The sequence below is a fragment of the Hetaerina americana genome, unplaced genomic scaffold (genome assembly GCF_022747635.1).
Source record: "Hetaerina americana unplaced genomic scaffold, ioHetAmer1.1.p SCAF_19, whole genome shotgun sequence".
In the NCBI taxonomy this organism is placed as follows: domain Eukaryota; kingdom Metazoa; phylum Arthropoda; class Insecta; order Odonata; family Calopterygidae; genus Hetaerina; species Hetaerina americana.
Window position 1 is genome coordinate 1,828,123 of NW_027286752.1, and position 17,613 is coordinate 1,845,735.

Below are 17,613 nucleotides of genomic sequence, written 5' to 3' on the forward strand. Positions count from 1 at the left end.
TTTTTTACAACAAATTTTCAAATAGGTGCTATATTAAATTTGGAAAACTATGGCTGAAACTTGCTATAACCAATAGAAAATTTTGGTGAGGAAAAAATTTTACAGCATTGATATAATTTTATATATAAACACCATTAATTGATAATTTTTTATCAGTACCCAAATGAAATTGAATACAGTATAGTCTATAGTGAAAAATGTTACAAACTTAATACAATTAGATTAATGCCAGGGATGATATCATTCCTTTCTTAAAGTCATGAGCTTGGTCGTTGAGGCTGAAACAAAGAGCAATATTAATTAAGCTGTCTATTTATAATTTAATAACATGCAAATAAAAAATAATAGTTTATTTGTATGTAACGAGTGTAAAATAAATGTACCACACAGGAAAGGACCAATTTTGAACATCTCTATTCAAACATTAAAAGAATGACAGCCTCAGATTTAGGGTTTCACAACAAATTTACTGTTAGCACTATAATTTTATATGTAGCCAGTCACCATCTTTTTGAATCAATTGAAAAAAAAATGAATTATGTTTTGTGGTTGCTAGGAAACTTTTCCTTATTTGTATTTTGTGATCAGAGAAGAATACTGATGCCATCTTTATTTTGAAGCTGCAATTAAATGTTCACCATCGTTCACATTGCATAGCTATATTTTAGTCCATCTGCAAGTGTTTATATATCCTGAAGCCAGATAAACAGAGATACTTTGAATGACAGAACGAAAGAGGCACTACTAACTACAACCATCCAAATAAAGTGCTCTTTTCCAGTCATGTATTCTGCCATCACTAAGAGACATTACAAGGAATATTAATATCTTACCAGAGCTACGATATTATGAAGGCATGCACAATGATATGATGATATAAAAATGTCAAAGTAAGATACAAATAAGCCCAATTAGTACCTACCTATATACTAAAATCCGAGTTTGAGAGTATTCCTATGTATGTTACGATATCTCATATTACAAGTTATGTAATGGCTGCATTATCTATTTAGTCATTATGTTCATGCCATGAGAATTCTTCTGAGCTTTCATTTGAATATATCTACTAAGTTAATTAGTAATTGTCCACTAATGAGAATTATGTCAACCAGCATAAGCGGGTACTGAATATAAATTCTGTAAAATTGTGGCCATTGCCATTGAAAGTTTTTAGAATTTAATTCCCATCTTACTATACACTTTTCTTTTTAATATTTATAATAAATTCGAAGGTCATTTCCAGTGATCCCCATTTGAAATAAAGATTTATTATTGGAAATTTTGCATTTTGTCAGGCTATCATTTCTACAGGACTTGGAAAAATTTACTGCATCCCTGATAAAAAAAATATTCCATGAAATTTTAAGATGATCACACATTTAACTTTCCTTTTAAGTTTATAATAATTAAATGAAAAGGACCCTAAAAGAAAAACATTGTACTTATTTTTACTCATCATCATTCAATGCAATGATGTTACAGATATTCCTAAACTAATTTTCAAATATGTTGACTAAAATGAGCTTTTTTCTACTGTTATTCAATGAATGAACTAACGTGATGGGAAGGTTCGAGCACAGAGTACACGTATGTTCTTACAATGCGCTTTAGTAGAGTAATGAAAATAAACCCAGTTTTATAACAACAAAAATGCATTAACCATTTATTCGTACTTTATACACAAAGGGCAGTTATTCTCTGAGAACATTGATCAAATTCATTGAAACATAAACCTAAATTTCACACTGGGACAGTTTACATGAGTGCTATAAAACTTTTTTTGGGTCGACGTGCACACATTCTAATTTTTTGTCAAAATTATAAAAGTCAACAAATGATGGTACAAAAAAATTGTTCAAAAATAATGAAAGCATTCGAACTTATCATGAGAATCAATCATGCAATTCATTCAAAGATTTTACTTTTTATACTCGTGAAGATGGTAATTTGATCAAAATTCAGTCTGGTGTACAAATTGATTTGGGAGGTTATAAAAGTTCAATCATTCATTCACAATTGCACCATACATAGTATGTAAACTTGAAAATGCAACCATCACTTTATAAGACCAGCTCTTTGTGACGGTCTTAGGTGTAACTGCAGTTCACAACTTCAACTTATTTTGCAGTCAATAAATTAAGCTATAGATTTCTGGTCATAGCTCTGTATGCTCATGCTTATGTTTTGGGTTGAAATCTGTTGGGTGGATGAAGAGTCCTTCAACAGTTTGCCAACGACTGTTGGTCGTTGGTGAACTTATCCCTACAACCTCCACTTGTCCATTTATGGGTCTTCCATACGAACGCCCAGAAACTGATAGATACCTGAAAATACAAAAGGAAATCATCTGCAAATTTTACCACACACACATTTTCCTTATTTATTTCTATTAATCTCACCGAGGTCAGGCTGAAAAATGTCATGTGAACAGCAGTCAAAAGTTAGTTTCTTATCATCAGTTTAATTGTATACATAAAACTTTAAAACACCTGGTGGTGATTAAAGAGCTTATATACCCAGTATCATCTATAAATCTTTGGGAATAAATGGGAAAGAGGTGGATTTACATCTGTGATTAATATCTTTGTACGAAAAAGGCAACCAATATCAAATGCCATTCCTAACTTTACACATTAATTTCATTCATGTTTGAAATATTGCATCTCAAATGAGCAAATTTTCTCAAATGATATTGTTAAAAAATTATAGAGATTTCAGACATTCATAGACTCAGTATATAATGAATGGACTTACACTTGCCATGAAGGAAATTAAATTCAAACTGCTTAACTGCAAGAGCATGCAAGGATTTACATATGTGACCTTAGGAAAGCAGTGAGAAAGCCAGGAGAAGAGGCATGCTATGAGTAGGACTATCATTTTTATGGTTTAGTTCATTATGGGGTAAAGTAGTACGTTATTGGGTTGAGTCAAGAGTACAGGGAGGTAGAGATGATCTCAACCAAGCACCAAACTGATGATGATGATGCCTAAGTGTTGAAACTAGTAGGGCCAAAATAAAGAACAGTTGAAATATACACTGTGTTCTTAATTCCATGGACATGAACTTCAACAAAGTTGATCCAGAAACCATCGAATACACCACACTATGAGTAAAGCAAAGTGAATAACCAGGCACAAAGTGATTGGAGGGATAATGGGCATTCGCTATTGCATTGGTAAACCTGAAGTAATTATTTCATAAAACAATTAAAGAGAAAGGAATTCCAAATTAAATTTCTTATAGAAGTGAATGGCAAGAAATGGGAAACTGCTGGTGGTGGTAACTACGCTCCATATTATATTATGTACTCACATGTTGGTATCTACATGTCTAAGCATGACTTCTTCATCTCTTTCCCAGTGATCTCCATCACAAACAATAATCCAATGATCCCCAGTGTCACCAATACCTTAAGGAATAGAATAAAATTAAGCGATTATTTAATTACAAAGAGAAAGATACACATTTTAAGAAACTGTGAGAACAGGCAATAGTTCCATAGAATGAATTAAGCTACACTACCATTGTCACCGTAAGCAGAAATTTCTTGATTTCCTGACAATGGAGAGGCAAAGATATGTGAATGGAGGTTCTTTTGTGTCGTAGTATGCTCCAGACGAATTTGATCTCCACATTTTATTGGTTCTCTGAAAGGAGATAAATAATTCATTAGTATTTTCAATCACTCATTGAAAATTATTATTAAAAAATTAACTATCTGATAACATCTGTCAATTTTATATGTACTAAATCTAAAAAAATTTATATCTAATATTTGTTTTTGAAGTAAAAATCATTGAACTTCTCAACAATGACATTCTTTTGAAACTCATATTACTATGGATTTAAATGTTAGGTCCTCCTATACTTATTATTCATAAACATAAATATTTATACAAGTACATTTCAAAGACCATGAATACAAACTATGCATGTATTCACATAAAATTTACATAAATCTGCAGATGTTTACAAGTACTCATAGCAATTGCACTTGTTCAATATTAACCCTAAAAAGCATTTCATGGTAAAAGAATTAGCAAGTTCTCTGGAGAAAGAATAATCACTGACAACTGGAGAAGGGTATGTACCACAATGCCTGGGGTAACATGCAAAGATCAAAGAGAGGTATTCCATATTCCAATTCCTATTTCACAACACCACGATATGAATGGCTTTTTAAAGTTTGATTTAAATAGGAGATTGGCAAAATGAAAAGTTGCGTTAAGCAATTTCGACCATTGTGTAAAAGGTAAAAGTTTTTTTGTGTGTACTTGACTCAATCTATTATCTGGACTTAATGACCTCAGATTGATTTTCTATTAAACACTTCGGCATTATTACAAATATATCCAAAAATATCTTATAACATCTCCGCTGAATAAATAATCAAATTACCATATATTTTACTTCGCTGCGTTTAAAAAACAAACAATTTCCTCTTACTCAGTGGTTCTAAATTTGACTATACATATATTTCCATAGCTCCAACACTTTTTCATTGGAACTAAAGTAATGTAGCACCCAAATTACTTTCTCGACTGTCACTCCTCAAATTGCAAACATTACATTAACAAATCAGGCTCCAACCCTAACATTTCCTCCCATAGCATCCAACTCCCTTCATAATGACTGGATTGTATGTGCACTCTGTAGGAACCACCAATCTAGCATAGGAGGCATGAAAAATTTCCAAATTTTTTACTACATTGACTGCTGGGTTTGATACAATTTTTTTCCTACATCTAACACCCACGTTGCACTTAAATGACCATGTAGTGGTCAATAGGCCGTCTTTGTAAGATAGAATGGCAATTCTCGATCTTGTTTAGATGATATCCTTCAATTTCTAAATTGCACAGGGTACATTAAACTCAATACCTTATTGATGAAGAATGTATCTACAGCTGTTTACCAAAGAAAAAATGAAAAAAATAAGCCTAAAACCAAAATATTTTTGGGTACGAGTTGGTGAAGATGGAGGGATTTGTAAATATATTAAAACAAGATACTCTTACTTGGAGTTGTGATTCACAGTTTCTCGAGTTCAGAGTCTAACTCGCTCATTGTTTATGGGGGTTTTACTGCCTCAGCAGGGGAATCATCAATCACACTAAAATATAGAATAAAATGAAGACAAAACACAAAATAGGAGCATTAACTCCACGCTCCGGTTTAGTAATCCGAAGTGACCATTATGCTCCTCGTACACACTCATACTTAAGATTTAAGGGGACTTATCAACTCTCAATATACTTCAACGTAGTGCGACCTGCCCAAGACCAGCAAATTATTAATATTTATCAAACATAGACACAATTTCCACAAAATTACAGTTAACTTGTTTCAAATAAATTACTTTTTAGAAAATCAAGATTTCCAAAAATGAGTCCAAGGAAGGATACAAAATAATTTCAAACTTACCCCCTCGTACAATGTTTCCCAGTCGTTGCTTTAATCGCCCAGTGTGAGTTGACATCTTCTTTTAGTTCGGTACCAGTGACAGACTGTTGTCCACTCCCAGTTCCGTACTTAACATCATGGGAATGCAATCGAACCTTGTGGGCTGTATTCATTAACTTCACGACAGAACCACATGTAACGTACTGATTGCCACGACCTGTATAAAATGTAAGGGAAGATGCGATTCCTTTAAAATTATAGTAAGGCGTTTAATTAGAATGGAGTATGATGAGTCAACATAATAGTTAATATCGTTGATACCCTGGAGGTACATATTTGAAGTTAGTTCATTATGAAAAATGAATGAGAAGGGAAAGAGTAACTTTTAGGCCCATGCACCCACTATGATAACATACACAAGTTCACTGCCCTCATAAAAATAAGCAAACCTGTACTATCTATATAATGAGAATAAGAAGGGGAAAAACATTTTTGAGTACCGGTAGCCACAATTTCGATGCTCGGGATCGAATTTATGTACTGCACTTATTCTTTACTAATTGGATAAAAAATGACCGAGATCCAGGGGATCTAAACACTCAAAATTACTAAGATGAGTTAAATTTACAAGAGATAAGTCAAACAAAACTTATGTCATTGGGTGATATCAGTTTTACACGAAATAAGTTGCTTACTGCAAAAAATCCGATCATAATTATCAAAACATGTTGCAAAATAAATATAAGAATTCACATAAAACCTCTCACCCATAACAGCCCTAGAAATCATCAATAAACACCATATTATTAAAGCGAATTTCCACCTCATCTCTCTCAGATAGAGCGCAACCATTGTATGAATACGTAGGCGTTTCCGATTGGGCAGCAGAAGATAACAAATGAAACTAGATATTTTTCTGGTATGTTCTCGTAATTGAGGTATCGACTGTTAGATGTCACGTGAGAATGTATATTCAACAGAAATCTTCAATATATATAATTGAAATAGTTAGCGTTTTATCGAAAAGGTGGTTTTAGCTTTCCGTAGGTTGAGGAATGTGACGTAAACGAGTGACCTTTTGATGTTTGTAAACACATACACGTTGTGCAACAATAACTAGTGTTAAACTAGTGGAAATCTCGCATTATCTTTGTTGGATGAATAGCGTCGACAATATGGATGTCGAAGAGTCTGGTGCTGTTTCTCGTGAAAGTGAAGAAATGGTAAGACATAGGCCTAGAAGAAAGGCTAAGGGTGGAAAAAACGTGAGTACTTCACCATCTTTTAAAATGGTGGAAGAATGTTGCAAGGGATTTGGTGTGTTGATTACGAACCTTGTAGATTACAGCCCTTGGTTCGTTTTTAGGAGTTGCTTTTGTTTTTGCCTGAATAGAGGTAGGTCATTATTGAGTTTCGTTTTGGCCTTTGAAGTTTTCATATTTTATTTGTCAATAATTAATTCACTTGCTTTTACTCCTGAATGTGATATACATTACTTTTTACATCATATGAAACCCTCCAATGTGTCGTGTATATTTGCATCGTATCAGCGTTTATCTTATTTGATTACTTTGTTCATTTGTTGATCTGTTGATATCAGACATGTTAGAGTAGTGTTATTGAGTTGTCATCGTTCTTCTAAGTATGAGAAACTTTAAAATTGAAGTTAAAAGTTGATGCATGTGATCTCATACCTAAGCATGATGTTGCTAAATGTATTAACGATTATGGTTGTCATTTTGAACTACCTACATGTATGCGAAATAGTTTACGTAAGAGCACTTAAAAAAGAAGTATGATTAATCATACATCAGCTGATCTAAAGTTATTATTACTTCTTGCTGAGTGTGTGACGTCCTTGCAGAAGGAACTTTTTTCATATCCGCCATCTACAGGTACTTCAAGGACTTAGTTGGTAGCGTTTGTTGTGCTGCCATCTGTGTTAACTTTTATAACTGGTAGATGAAAGGTACGAGTGCCGCCATTTATAATTTTCTCCCTGGAAGAAGTGATGTTTTGGCTCTTGAATACATTACATTTTTGGATTTTGCATCTATAACTCGCGGGGAAATAGTTGCAACGTAGTAAGTTCTATCAATATAGCGATCTCCAGAAATTAGGGATGTCTATGAAACCTTTCTATTAGTGAGATATCCGCGATCGCTCTAATTATTCTACTCATCAGGTTTTACGAGAGAAAATCCGTTCTACTTCTATTCATTGTATTCCTGAGTTTTGCAAATTTTTAGTTTCACTGTTTTCCTTTTGTCTTGATTATGTAAGGTCCTCTCCGACACAACTCGACTTGCTCTTTACTGTGAAGCTCAATTAGTTTTTCCGTGTTGGTGACTTGTTTACTCTCTTTGGTATTTTTTGTCGTTGAACGAGGTACAGTAATGCTAATAATACCTCGGCCCAATAGGAAATTTAATGCAATGTACAGGTTACTTGAATTGAAGCGTTTGTCCCTTACATGAGCAATATCGACCAAATGAAAGATCTGAATGGTGGATAAATTTAAATTTAACATTTTGCTACAAGTTCACTGCATACTATTATTTTTTATATTTAATTTGTTAAACTGAAAATACTTTACACTTAGCCTCCCCGTTTCTCTGTGACATTTCAGGTGTGAGTTCTATAAAATAAGATTGGGCGTTAAAAATTCAGACAAGAATAGCACTAGTCAATTAGCTATAGTTTTGTTGAAATTAGAATTGCTAATGCGAATAAATGTCAGTCACCCTTTGGGATTCCACTTTTTGCTTAGCTATTTTTTAATTAAATAAATTGACGACAAGAAAAAATAGCTATTTTGATTCCACTTATGTTTTTAAATTTGACGACCCAGGTTTCAGAGTATAGTCTTATTGTCTGGTAAAATTAAAAAAAAGTGGAATTAACATAGCTATTTTTTTTCTTTTCTAAATGGATGACAAAGTCAAGCCTAAAGCAACGAAGTTTAAATAAATTGAAATTCAATATGTTTCAGAAATTAATAAGCTTAAATAATAACTTTGATTAAAGGGGTATTTAAAGCTCTTTTTTTTAGTACAATTCACCTGTTCAAAGTTTGTGAGAAATGAAATGCAATTATACAAAGGCTGAAATTTTAAAAGCTTTACCGCCTTATGCAATAGCAACGCAGTTTGGAAACCCTGTTTTGGATGATATATTTGAGTTCTCATTCAGTAGGAAATGCATCCACATTTTATATCAACTCTCTTTTTCTTCTGAGTGTTTTGGGTTGTTAGGAGAAATTGATGCTGATGATCAGAGATTAAAGGCTGCATCTCCTACTTATGGAACAATTTGATTTTTTGTTTATTATGGTGTTGTTATTTATGATATGGTCACTAGCTAATCACTAGTGTGAGACATTGGATGCTATGTAGCCTAGTGATGTTATCACATTGTGGCAGGTGAAGAATTTAAGGCCCATGTTTCATTTGCTTTATTTATGATCTCATAAAAGAGTTTCTGTTGCAGACCTTAGGGCTCAGGTTTGATTCATAGTGACTCTTGGCACACATAGATTCACCCAAGATTGTGTGGGCACTATATCTTCTTGGGTAGCCATAGGTGACATAGGGAAAGTAAGTGTCCCTCTTATCATGTTGTGTTAATAAGAAATGCCATAGGTCTTAGTTTGAGGTGAGCTCTACACTCAAATATCCAACCAGCCTTTGGTGTAATTACTTTCGTTACTGAAGTCAATCAGAACAAACCAGTCATGCAGAATCTAAAATTCACATCTTCATGGCAATTGGATCTAGTCCTTTTGGTTGTTCGTCTGGTTTGGAAAAAAATCAGTTTTGTTTTATTTGGGTGTATCTAGATGCATTGCCTGAATTTGAATACAGAAATCAATTGTAGAGCCCAAGGCACATCTGAGGTATTAATGAACACTTCACTTGCCTGGCTACCATACTTGGTGGGGTTAATTCATCAATGGAAGATCTTAAATAGTTCATCAGTTTTAGAATTATGAATGCGTTAGGAGTGAGGTAGGGTATCACATTAGCACAGTCAACATGTTTTGAATTCCTTACTTCCAAACAATTTTCAAGCGTTAATATTTTTTCAGCAATCTCAGAATGATGAAGTGATGTGTACCTTTGAGATAATAACTCGTGTAGGCTGTGCTATGATTTTAACTGTATTATAATCACATTATTTAATATCAGTAATTATTCCCAAAATATTGGTCCAAATTAGTAAGTAACGACTACTTTTGTTTATGGCATTTTTTCGTCATGTACTTCCAAAAAAAACAATGGATGTAACCCATGGAAAAGCCCCTGGTTGAGGGTTGGGCTAGTATCAGAGAAGAGCGTGAAAAAGGGAATCACAGTAGAAGAGTTGTGTGTGTATGTTATTGTATCTGTATTCCCCTTGAAGGCCCCTTTTCTCAATACCACTAGCTACAAAGGTTGGAAATGCATGCACTCTCCTGCCATCCTCTGAACATATTTTCTGGTTTCTGCAAGATTATTTTTTGTTTCAGCAATCTTAAAAAATATTATCGAGAAAGTTTGTAACATTTGTAATACGTATGTAATGTAGTCTACGGATGCGTTAGAAATGGTTAAAACGACCTGTAAAATGTTAAAGTTGGTATGTTGCATTAACGTTAAATACATTTTGAGCGTGACTGTGAGCATTGATGTGTATGCATGCATTGTACGAGCACCCCTTATTGACGTAATTTTTTAATGGCCCCAGCGTACTTAGTAATTGATAGGTAGCATAATATTCTAGTATGCGATTTATTCGAAGCAAAAAATATATTTGGAGGTAACATGTAAAAATATATTTTCTTCAATGTCAGTTATAGTAATTCTCTGCTGCCTGTTTAAGGGTGATGGTATTCGAGGAGACATGCCCAGAATGAAATTTATTTAGCTGTCTACCTCGTAGCTCTCGCATTCCTCTCCACCCTCACCCAGTCTCAGACATTTTTTTTATAATAAGTTGAAGGGTTGTTGTGGAGAGAGCTCTGGCGGACTCGGGGTAATAATGGACCGAAAAAAATTCTGAGTTAATAAAAAAATAAAGTATCTTTCCCGAACTGGTTCTGAACGACTCGCGGCTCCTTCCCGAACTCCCCCACGCACGTGGATCCTCACTCTTTTTTTTTCGTTCCATTTAAAAAAAGTCTTGCGCCTCTTTACTGCACCTCACCCCGCTATTCCCCCCTCCCTTTAGCCTCCCGCCCACGCCTGCCAACCCCACCGCTAGTGAGAGACTAGTTTCACGGGCTATGCGACCAACGCGCGGGACAAAAAATACCACTGAGAGCGGCTCGTAAATAGCTCATGCGTTTCGAGATGGTGCCTGGTAGTAGGGAAGCATGACTGTGGTAACGTGACCGCGGTGTGTATTGTCTTCATACCTGATTTTTCCCGAATCCAAATATGGTAACGGTTGAATTTTAAAATGGAAAATGCGTTTATTATCTTCAGTTCATCTGGAGAGAACTTGGAAAATTAGAAAGCGTTCCAAATTCTAATACAAACACTATCGAACAGTTCAGAGAACACGATCCTCTGGATTTTCAATGGACGCCAGTAGGCAACGGGACATGGTAGTGTCACTCTCTCGCGTGAATTCTGATTTGATTAGCTACTTCGTGTGTATAAGAGCGGAATCGTCGTAGACCACAGATTGATCATATAAATGCTCGGCTATCAATTTAATCTTCCAATAAAAAGGGTAGCGGGTTACTTATTCCTTCGCCTAAGAATGCAACGGAATGGGAACTGGTACAACCACTTTGTATTAATGGTTTATTGTGAGTCATGCTGCACAATTTGCCTAAAAGGGTATTGAACAAAATTACCTTTCATCGGGTGAGTTCTCTTAAGTATTTTCTTTCTTATGTTAAGTGAAGCAGGGATCCCTGCTCATGTTCATCTATACAATTGAAAACTCTTTTATATGGCCCACAGCCCAGAAATGTCGGGAACCGCCTCTCTCCGAGATTTACGTTTGATGCTAGGCGAACAAAGTGGGTGTTGAACAGCGTGTAATGTAGTTGCGACGGAAATAATTACGAATTATTATCAGAAACTCACTCAGATTGATGCAGTCCTCTTATTTTCAGCGCTTGCGCATTGTAAATAAAAAAGCCTCAGGGTTATTCAAGCATTCCGTGGAATCCGGTTTTAAATGGTTTTAAGTAAGGAGAAAAACATTGGTAAGAATCTTATTAGTCGTTAATATTGTATATGTCATATGTTGGTGTCATTCCATTTTCCTCGTGACTGCAATATGACTCAAAGCAATTATACATGCACATGCGTGTCTTCATCAAAATGACCTCCACATCTGCCGATTGACCTAATTAATGTGTTAAAAGAGACTCGTTTTAACGCAAATGGAATCCTTCTAAGTATTCGTAAATATTTTTAACATGGCGTATGAATTGTTTTAATGTTTCAGGTCGTTCTGGTCCTTCGGTTGTTTTTAGCGCCGTAATTCAACATTTGAGGTTTTAAAATGCTCAAACTTCGTATTACGAGTGCGCATGGCCCTTAAACGTATTCATTTGACATCTGGATTTATTTACTTTTCCGGTACACTATCCGTTATCGAAGGGGGAATCAAGGCTAGGACAACTAAGGTGCCTTTAAATTCAATGGGGCTACACCAAAGGTGTGTCGCATGTCCATGGAGGCATTTTGTCCCAGCGTTTTCAGCGTTGAGGTTTATTAATTTCTCTTTATTACATCGTACCCTCACAGCCATCGCTAGAATGTATGGCAGGTGGTGAATACACACGGGCTAGTTTTGACCCGAATAGTTTTACCCCTACCGCGGACCAACAACGTTATTATGATACAATTCAACAATTTAGAATGTAAAAATCTTTCGCCTTCAATGCGAATGATTTTTACTCCATGAAATTGTTGCAATGTTTTGCACACTTGCCGGATCACTCTGTTAAAAGTTACTGTTGCGGCATCTCCCCCAGAGTCTTAGAATTATTCTGATCCCTTTTCGTTCTTTGGAAAAATGGCATGTTAAATCTATTTGTTATACACTTAATCTCTCTATCTTTATTTACATCATCTTTCCTACCGTACTGCGATGGGGCTAAGAATACATTTTCAACATCATCAGGTTTGATACTTTCAATTAAATATTGCTCATTTAATTTAGAACGGGCATTTACTTTCGAGGAAGCCAAAACCCTGACTATGTTACATCAGCGACCGAAAGTCATAATGAACTGTGTGTCTCGCTGCAGATTCACTGAGGGTAGACATGGAAGGGAACAAAGCTTTCTCCAGAAAGTGGTTTTTGATTCCTCTTCTTAGCGTGCAGTAACCGTAAACACCGGTTTTGTTGCTATTGTTATTGCGAACATTTTAGCCTGACGTATTTTCGTCGGGTATTCCCCTGGGCGTGGGAATCAAGCATGGCATTGGAGTCTCGTGATTGTAATTCAAGTTAGCAAGGGGAATTTGTAAATCAGACTTCGAATGAAATATGGCGAAAACGAGAATGTCTGTTGGGGTGGTAATTCATAGGACCATGGTGATGCATAGGACCAATTCAGTGAGCATTGGCGCTGGAGGTTTCATTAAGTTATTGGGGTATTTTTATTTTTGAGCATGAATGAACCACCAACTTTGAAATGCAGTAGTTTCAGAAATATTTGCGATATTAAACTCTTGCTCGTGGTTTCCAATATTTTTGTCTCTTCAAGAGGTGGGAAGATTTATATTTAGTATATATATTTATAAACACAATAATCAACCATAAGGTCGGTTTGGTAGCTGATGATGGAGTTCACCCGGCACTAAAAACTTTTTATGTCATCTGGTGGTCTGAAGTAGGTCCGACAAGCATTACGAAAAAAATTAAATTTTCAGTAAGTCCCTGATGTATTTTTTGGCTCCATCCAAATTTACGTGTTTGAGTAAGGGATGGAGTATGTATGGAGGTAGACATCTGTGTTAAAAATATTTTCACGTAGATGTCCAATGGCGGAGCCCTTCTGATTGATTTACCGAAAAAACTACTCCTGCCAGCGAAAGAATAATGAAATTATGTTTTACATTTTAATTATGAGCAGAGCAGCGTATGAACGAATCATGTTCGCGTAGTTTTCCCCGTAGCCCTCCGTTCCCGCTCCCGTTCCACCCATGCACATCTCCATAATATGTTTAGGCAGCTTATTTATCTCCCTCATTTCGGCGCATGGAAGCTCTCCGGTCTGAGATAAAGAGTTCCTTCAACTACCCCATCTTCAGTAACGTGCCCGAGAACCAATGGCAGCTGAACTTTCGTAGCATCATCAATTATTATTGCTAAAATATGTTTTGAAGATATATTTTTGTAATTTCGCTATTCCTGAATTTGATGACGAGAGATTGAATGTGATATTCTCGGTGCGACCAGGGAGACCCTGAACTAATGTACTCGTATGTGTTTGAAAGGTGTTCTTTTAAAGAAATTTCATACCTGGTTGTACGCAATTAAGTAGTTAATCGATAGAGTTTTCTGTGCTTGAAGAGGACGCATATTTTCACCACCTAAAAGCTACGCTTTGTGTTCCTTAAAATCAAGTAGATCTAACGAAGTTCTTCCCCCTTCCACGAGTTTTTATGTTTTACAATTGGAATTCTTTGTTGATCACTCGGAGAGAATTCTGTTCTTAGATTTTCCCAAGTAAAGTTAAATCCTTTTTGCAAGTAACATGACTACGTTAATCATTGGTCTTTTTCAGTCCTGTCTATATTATTCAAATCATAATAATCATTCATATTCCACACTGCTTCCTCTTTGTAAAGGAGGAGACGCGGTCTGTAACATAACTTGTTGCTTGTGAACCACCCACAAAGCCAGTAGGCGCGTTGGTATACTGCCTAATTAAAGTGCGGGATGTAGTTTATTATTTAATTTGGTTTTTTATTCAAGAAGCGAGTTAGCTGCTCATATTTAATAACCTTGCATTTTTTGGGGGGTTATGTTGAATTACCATCCTGTTAACAAGGTTGGTCTGGCGACGAGATAAATCAGTCCTGCGATTTCCTGGAAACGAAGGTGTTGGAAAATGTTAATATGTTTCTCATTGGTCCGCTATTTCAACAAAAGTGATGGTGGTCCGTGCAGTTAAAGTAATTAATGTTGTTAGATGTGGTTCATTCCGTTATTGGCAGGCTCATAGGTTATACATGAGTCGATATTGATTTTTGGTAGAGATCAGTCCAAATCTTGTACGGTTCATGATATTTTGGATTCTTCAAATCTACGTCAATCCTAATCATATCCTTGGGTTTTACAATATAAAGATAAACTATCAAAAATATGTGACCAATAAAAAATTTCAAGAAAACGGTATCTGGAATGGTACCCTTCCCATGATGGAATTTTCTAGAATTAAAAATTTACATAATTCGTAATTATAATAATCCTAATAATTTCTATAAATTTCTAATGATAAAATATTTAATTTATTTCTTCATGCTAGAAAATTCCATTGAGGGAAGGGTTACATTCCTTGTAGCATTTTATTGAAATTTTATTATTCGTCAAATATATTTAATTGTAAATTTATATTATTTATATTATTAAACTCTAGTATTTTTTAGGATTGGCAGCAGGATTTTTTATAGGCATACGTATCTATAATTATTGCTGAGTAGGCCTACTTAGGTACAGAGGCGGTGGAGGACAGATTTCTGTACTCTGCTCTTCCTCGTCACACTGCAAATCCCATTATAAATAAAATAACTCAATTTATAATTTAGAACGTTTTTATATAATAGAAATAACCCCTAATCGGCCGTGGTGTTCATTCCTTTTTGCTTTAATAACGATAAGCTCCAGTGATTTTTAAAGAATGAATTAGCATATCTCACTTATTGAAAGAATTGATATATTTCAATTTATTTATGCTTAGGTATTTCCACTTCAGTTTAGGGACAATGCCAGTGAATAATAGCGTACGGTTTGCGGACCGTAGAAGTGAGTAGGCCTCGAAAAATCTTTCGGTTCGGCCCGTTAAAGCTGTCGGAATATAGGTAGGAATTCATTCTTATATATATGTATATAGGTGCTCTCGTATTATCTGAATATCTCACATAATATTTGGTTAACCAGAGTAAATTTTCTATTTCTGCAAAGAAGGAAAGTTTATTAGTATTTTATAGGTATTGATAGATTTAAAAACTAGCGAATAGTATCCAAATGAAAGCTACGCCACGGAGTGTTGGATTCCCTTTGGCGAAGTGTTGATACGTGTCAGCTGATATTGCAAGTGTCGTAGGTTTCGCTGCACAAAAATAGGCGAACATGGCAGTCATAGACATCAGCTCACCCCATATTTTCAGTAATACAGATATTGCTTGCGTTTGAGACTCGTTCAATTAAGTTGCGACTTGCCGACGTAAATATTTCCATGTGTTAGTACTGCGGATAATGATTCTTGTCGGAAAAGTTGAAATTTCATCTTTGATACATTTGGGTTTTTTTCAAATACAGGGTACCGGCAACATAACCTCCTGTTTTGATAGCGTTTTGCGTTTGAAAAAAGGAAGTTATGTTGCCGCACCCGATGAGCCCCAGTTCCCTTCTTATCGCAGAGTCACTGTATGCCCTCGTCTTGTAGCCCTCCTGCTCAGTCCTATATTGCCTTTTGTAAGTGGGGCTAGAAGTGGGATGCTTCTTTTTTGGTGAGCATGGCCTGTTTACTCCAATTAACTGTTTAATTGGCAGTTGACTCCAATTCATAATGACTCCCGAAGCGAGGTCATAATCAGTGACATTTCGAATCTACTCATTTGAGTCTTAGTGAGGATCCGTTCCCATGAATTGTTAGTAGAAGTCGCTTTTACCTAGCATGGCATGGTATGCACACAAACCATTTCCCCCGTATGTAGATAGAAAGCAGTTAAACTACATGTGGTGTTTTTTCATCACTTCTCCGATAATTACTGGAGAAATTTCCTTGAAGATCCCATCGCATAAAACCATACTCCTTCGATGAAGTTAAATTGATGTCGTATTTGTTTTTTTGTAAATGCTCCGAAAGGAATGAACCTTAATTGATTAATTAAATCAATAAAGCTGTTATGAGTTTCATTGTGTACAGCGATGGTTTGTAATTCATGCATTATTATGCAGTTATTTCCGTACTTGACTGTGATATCTCCGTCTCACGACGCATTATCAAATTGAACGAGTTCACTTCGTTTTAAAGACCCAGAAAGGAATGTTTGTTGTTCCGTGCTGGTGGAAGCTTGAAATAGCTTAGTCCGTGTAGCTATAAACATTTGATTGTCTTAAGCACCCCAAATTTTATTCGTGACGGTTTTATTAAATTTCTTAGTGGTTTACGAGTTGATTAACAATTTTATGTAAAAGAGGGAGAAAATAGTTCCAATTAAATAGCCATTTCATGAATTTTAATGATCCCAAATTATTCCTAGATTACCCACCGACGCCATGAAGTCATAACGGTCTGTTTACGCAGTTTCCCATGATTAAAGTAGCTCCATTGAATATTTTATTTAATATTTACGAACGGCGAAATGAAAACCAAAGCCCTTCCAAATACGCCCCCATTGAAGCCGGCGTTGCACGAGAGAGAGGAAGAGAAATATTGCCGTCAGCTGTGGGCTTCTCTCCTCGGTTGCAGATTTATTAGACGCGGGAGAATTTTTCGTGCTTGGTCTAAACATCACCACGCGACGTTCCAATTTGGGTGCTCACCTGTTTTTCTGCAGCTATCCTGATACGTTTCAATTGTCGTACACGCGAATGGTAAGTTTTTTCCCCTCGTCGCCATCTTTACTATTTTTTCTTTCCTCTTGAGAATCCGAACGGAGTTAGCGTTAAAAAAATTAATTTCTCTTTTATTTCTTACAGTTGAGTGATGGACTAATTCACTTTAAGGCGAGAGTTTCGGCAGTAAGCCCTCTACTGCTCTTGTCTTTGGAATACTCTTATTTTTTTATCAACCAATGAAATCTCAAGTAATCTATCAGCAGCTAATGTGATTTAAAGCTAAGATGATAAGGTTTATTGTTAAATCTTTCCGAACAATTTTTATCGGAGTGTGTGAAGTTATACAGGATTCTAGTACATTTTCATTTAGAGGAGTGGGGTATCTCTCGGTCTTCGTTTTTGTTAGGCCAATTCTGATGTTCAATATATCGAATGTTGATAATATCGTGTATAATAATTCCTATGCC

At 35.5% G+C, this 17,613-nt stretch overlaps 2 protein-coding genes across 3 annotated transcripts in view; one reads left to right on the forward strand and one right to left on the reverse strand.

Moving 5' to 3' along the window:
• Nucleotides 1–1,634: 1,634 nt before the first annotated feature.
• LOC139687270 (stromal cell-derived factor 2) lies at nt 1,635–6,280 on the reverse strand. Its single transcript, XM_071584409.1, has 5 exons — nt 6,175–6,280; nt 5,429–5,624; nt 3,527–3,651; nt 3,317–3,413; nt 1,635–2,324 (listed from the first exon to the last, which is right to left on the reverse strand). Exons 1-5 carry the CDS (start codon nt 6,257–6,259, stop codon nt 2,156–2,158), a joined length of 672 nt encoding a protein of 223 aa, XP_071440510.1. The 5' UTR covers nt 6,260–6,280; the 3' UTR covers nt 1,635–2,155.
• Nucleotides 6,281–6,501: 221 nt separating this feature from the next.
• Nucleotides 6,502–17,613, forward strand: part of REPTOR-BP (REPTOR-binding partner) — a 140,964-nt gene continuing 129,852 nt past the window's right edge. Inside the window, exon 1 of one of the 2 annotated variants that reach the window (XM_071584455.1) lies at nt 6,502–6,630. In XM_071584455.1, coding sequence (XP_071440556.1) covers nt 6,565–6,630 — 66 coding nt within the window. In that variant the 5' untranslated portion in view covers nt 6,502–6,564. Of the gene's footprint in view, nt 6,673–17,613 lie in introns of both variants that reach the window. The other variant, XM_071584454.1, reaches the window with a different exon arrangement.

Coding starts and splice junctions, on each gene's coding strand:
- LOC139687270 (XM_071584409.1), bottom strand. CDS start 6,259: ATGGTTGCGCTCTATCTGAGAGAGATGAGGTGGAAATTCGCTTTAATA. Junction 5,625..6,174: donor GATTTCTAGGGCTGTTATGG/GTGAGAGGTTTT, acceptor CATTTTATACAG/GTCGTGGCAATCAGTACGTT. Junction 3,414..3,526: donor TTCTGCTTACGGTGACAATG/GTAGTGTAGCTT, acceptor CTATTCCTTAAG/GTATTGGTGACACTGGGGAT.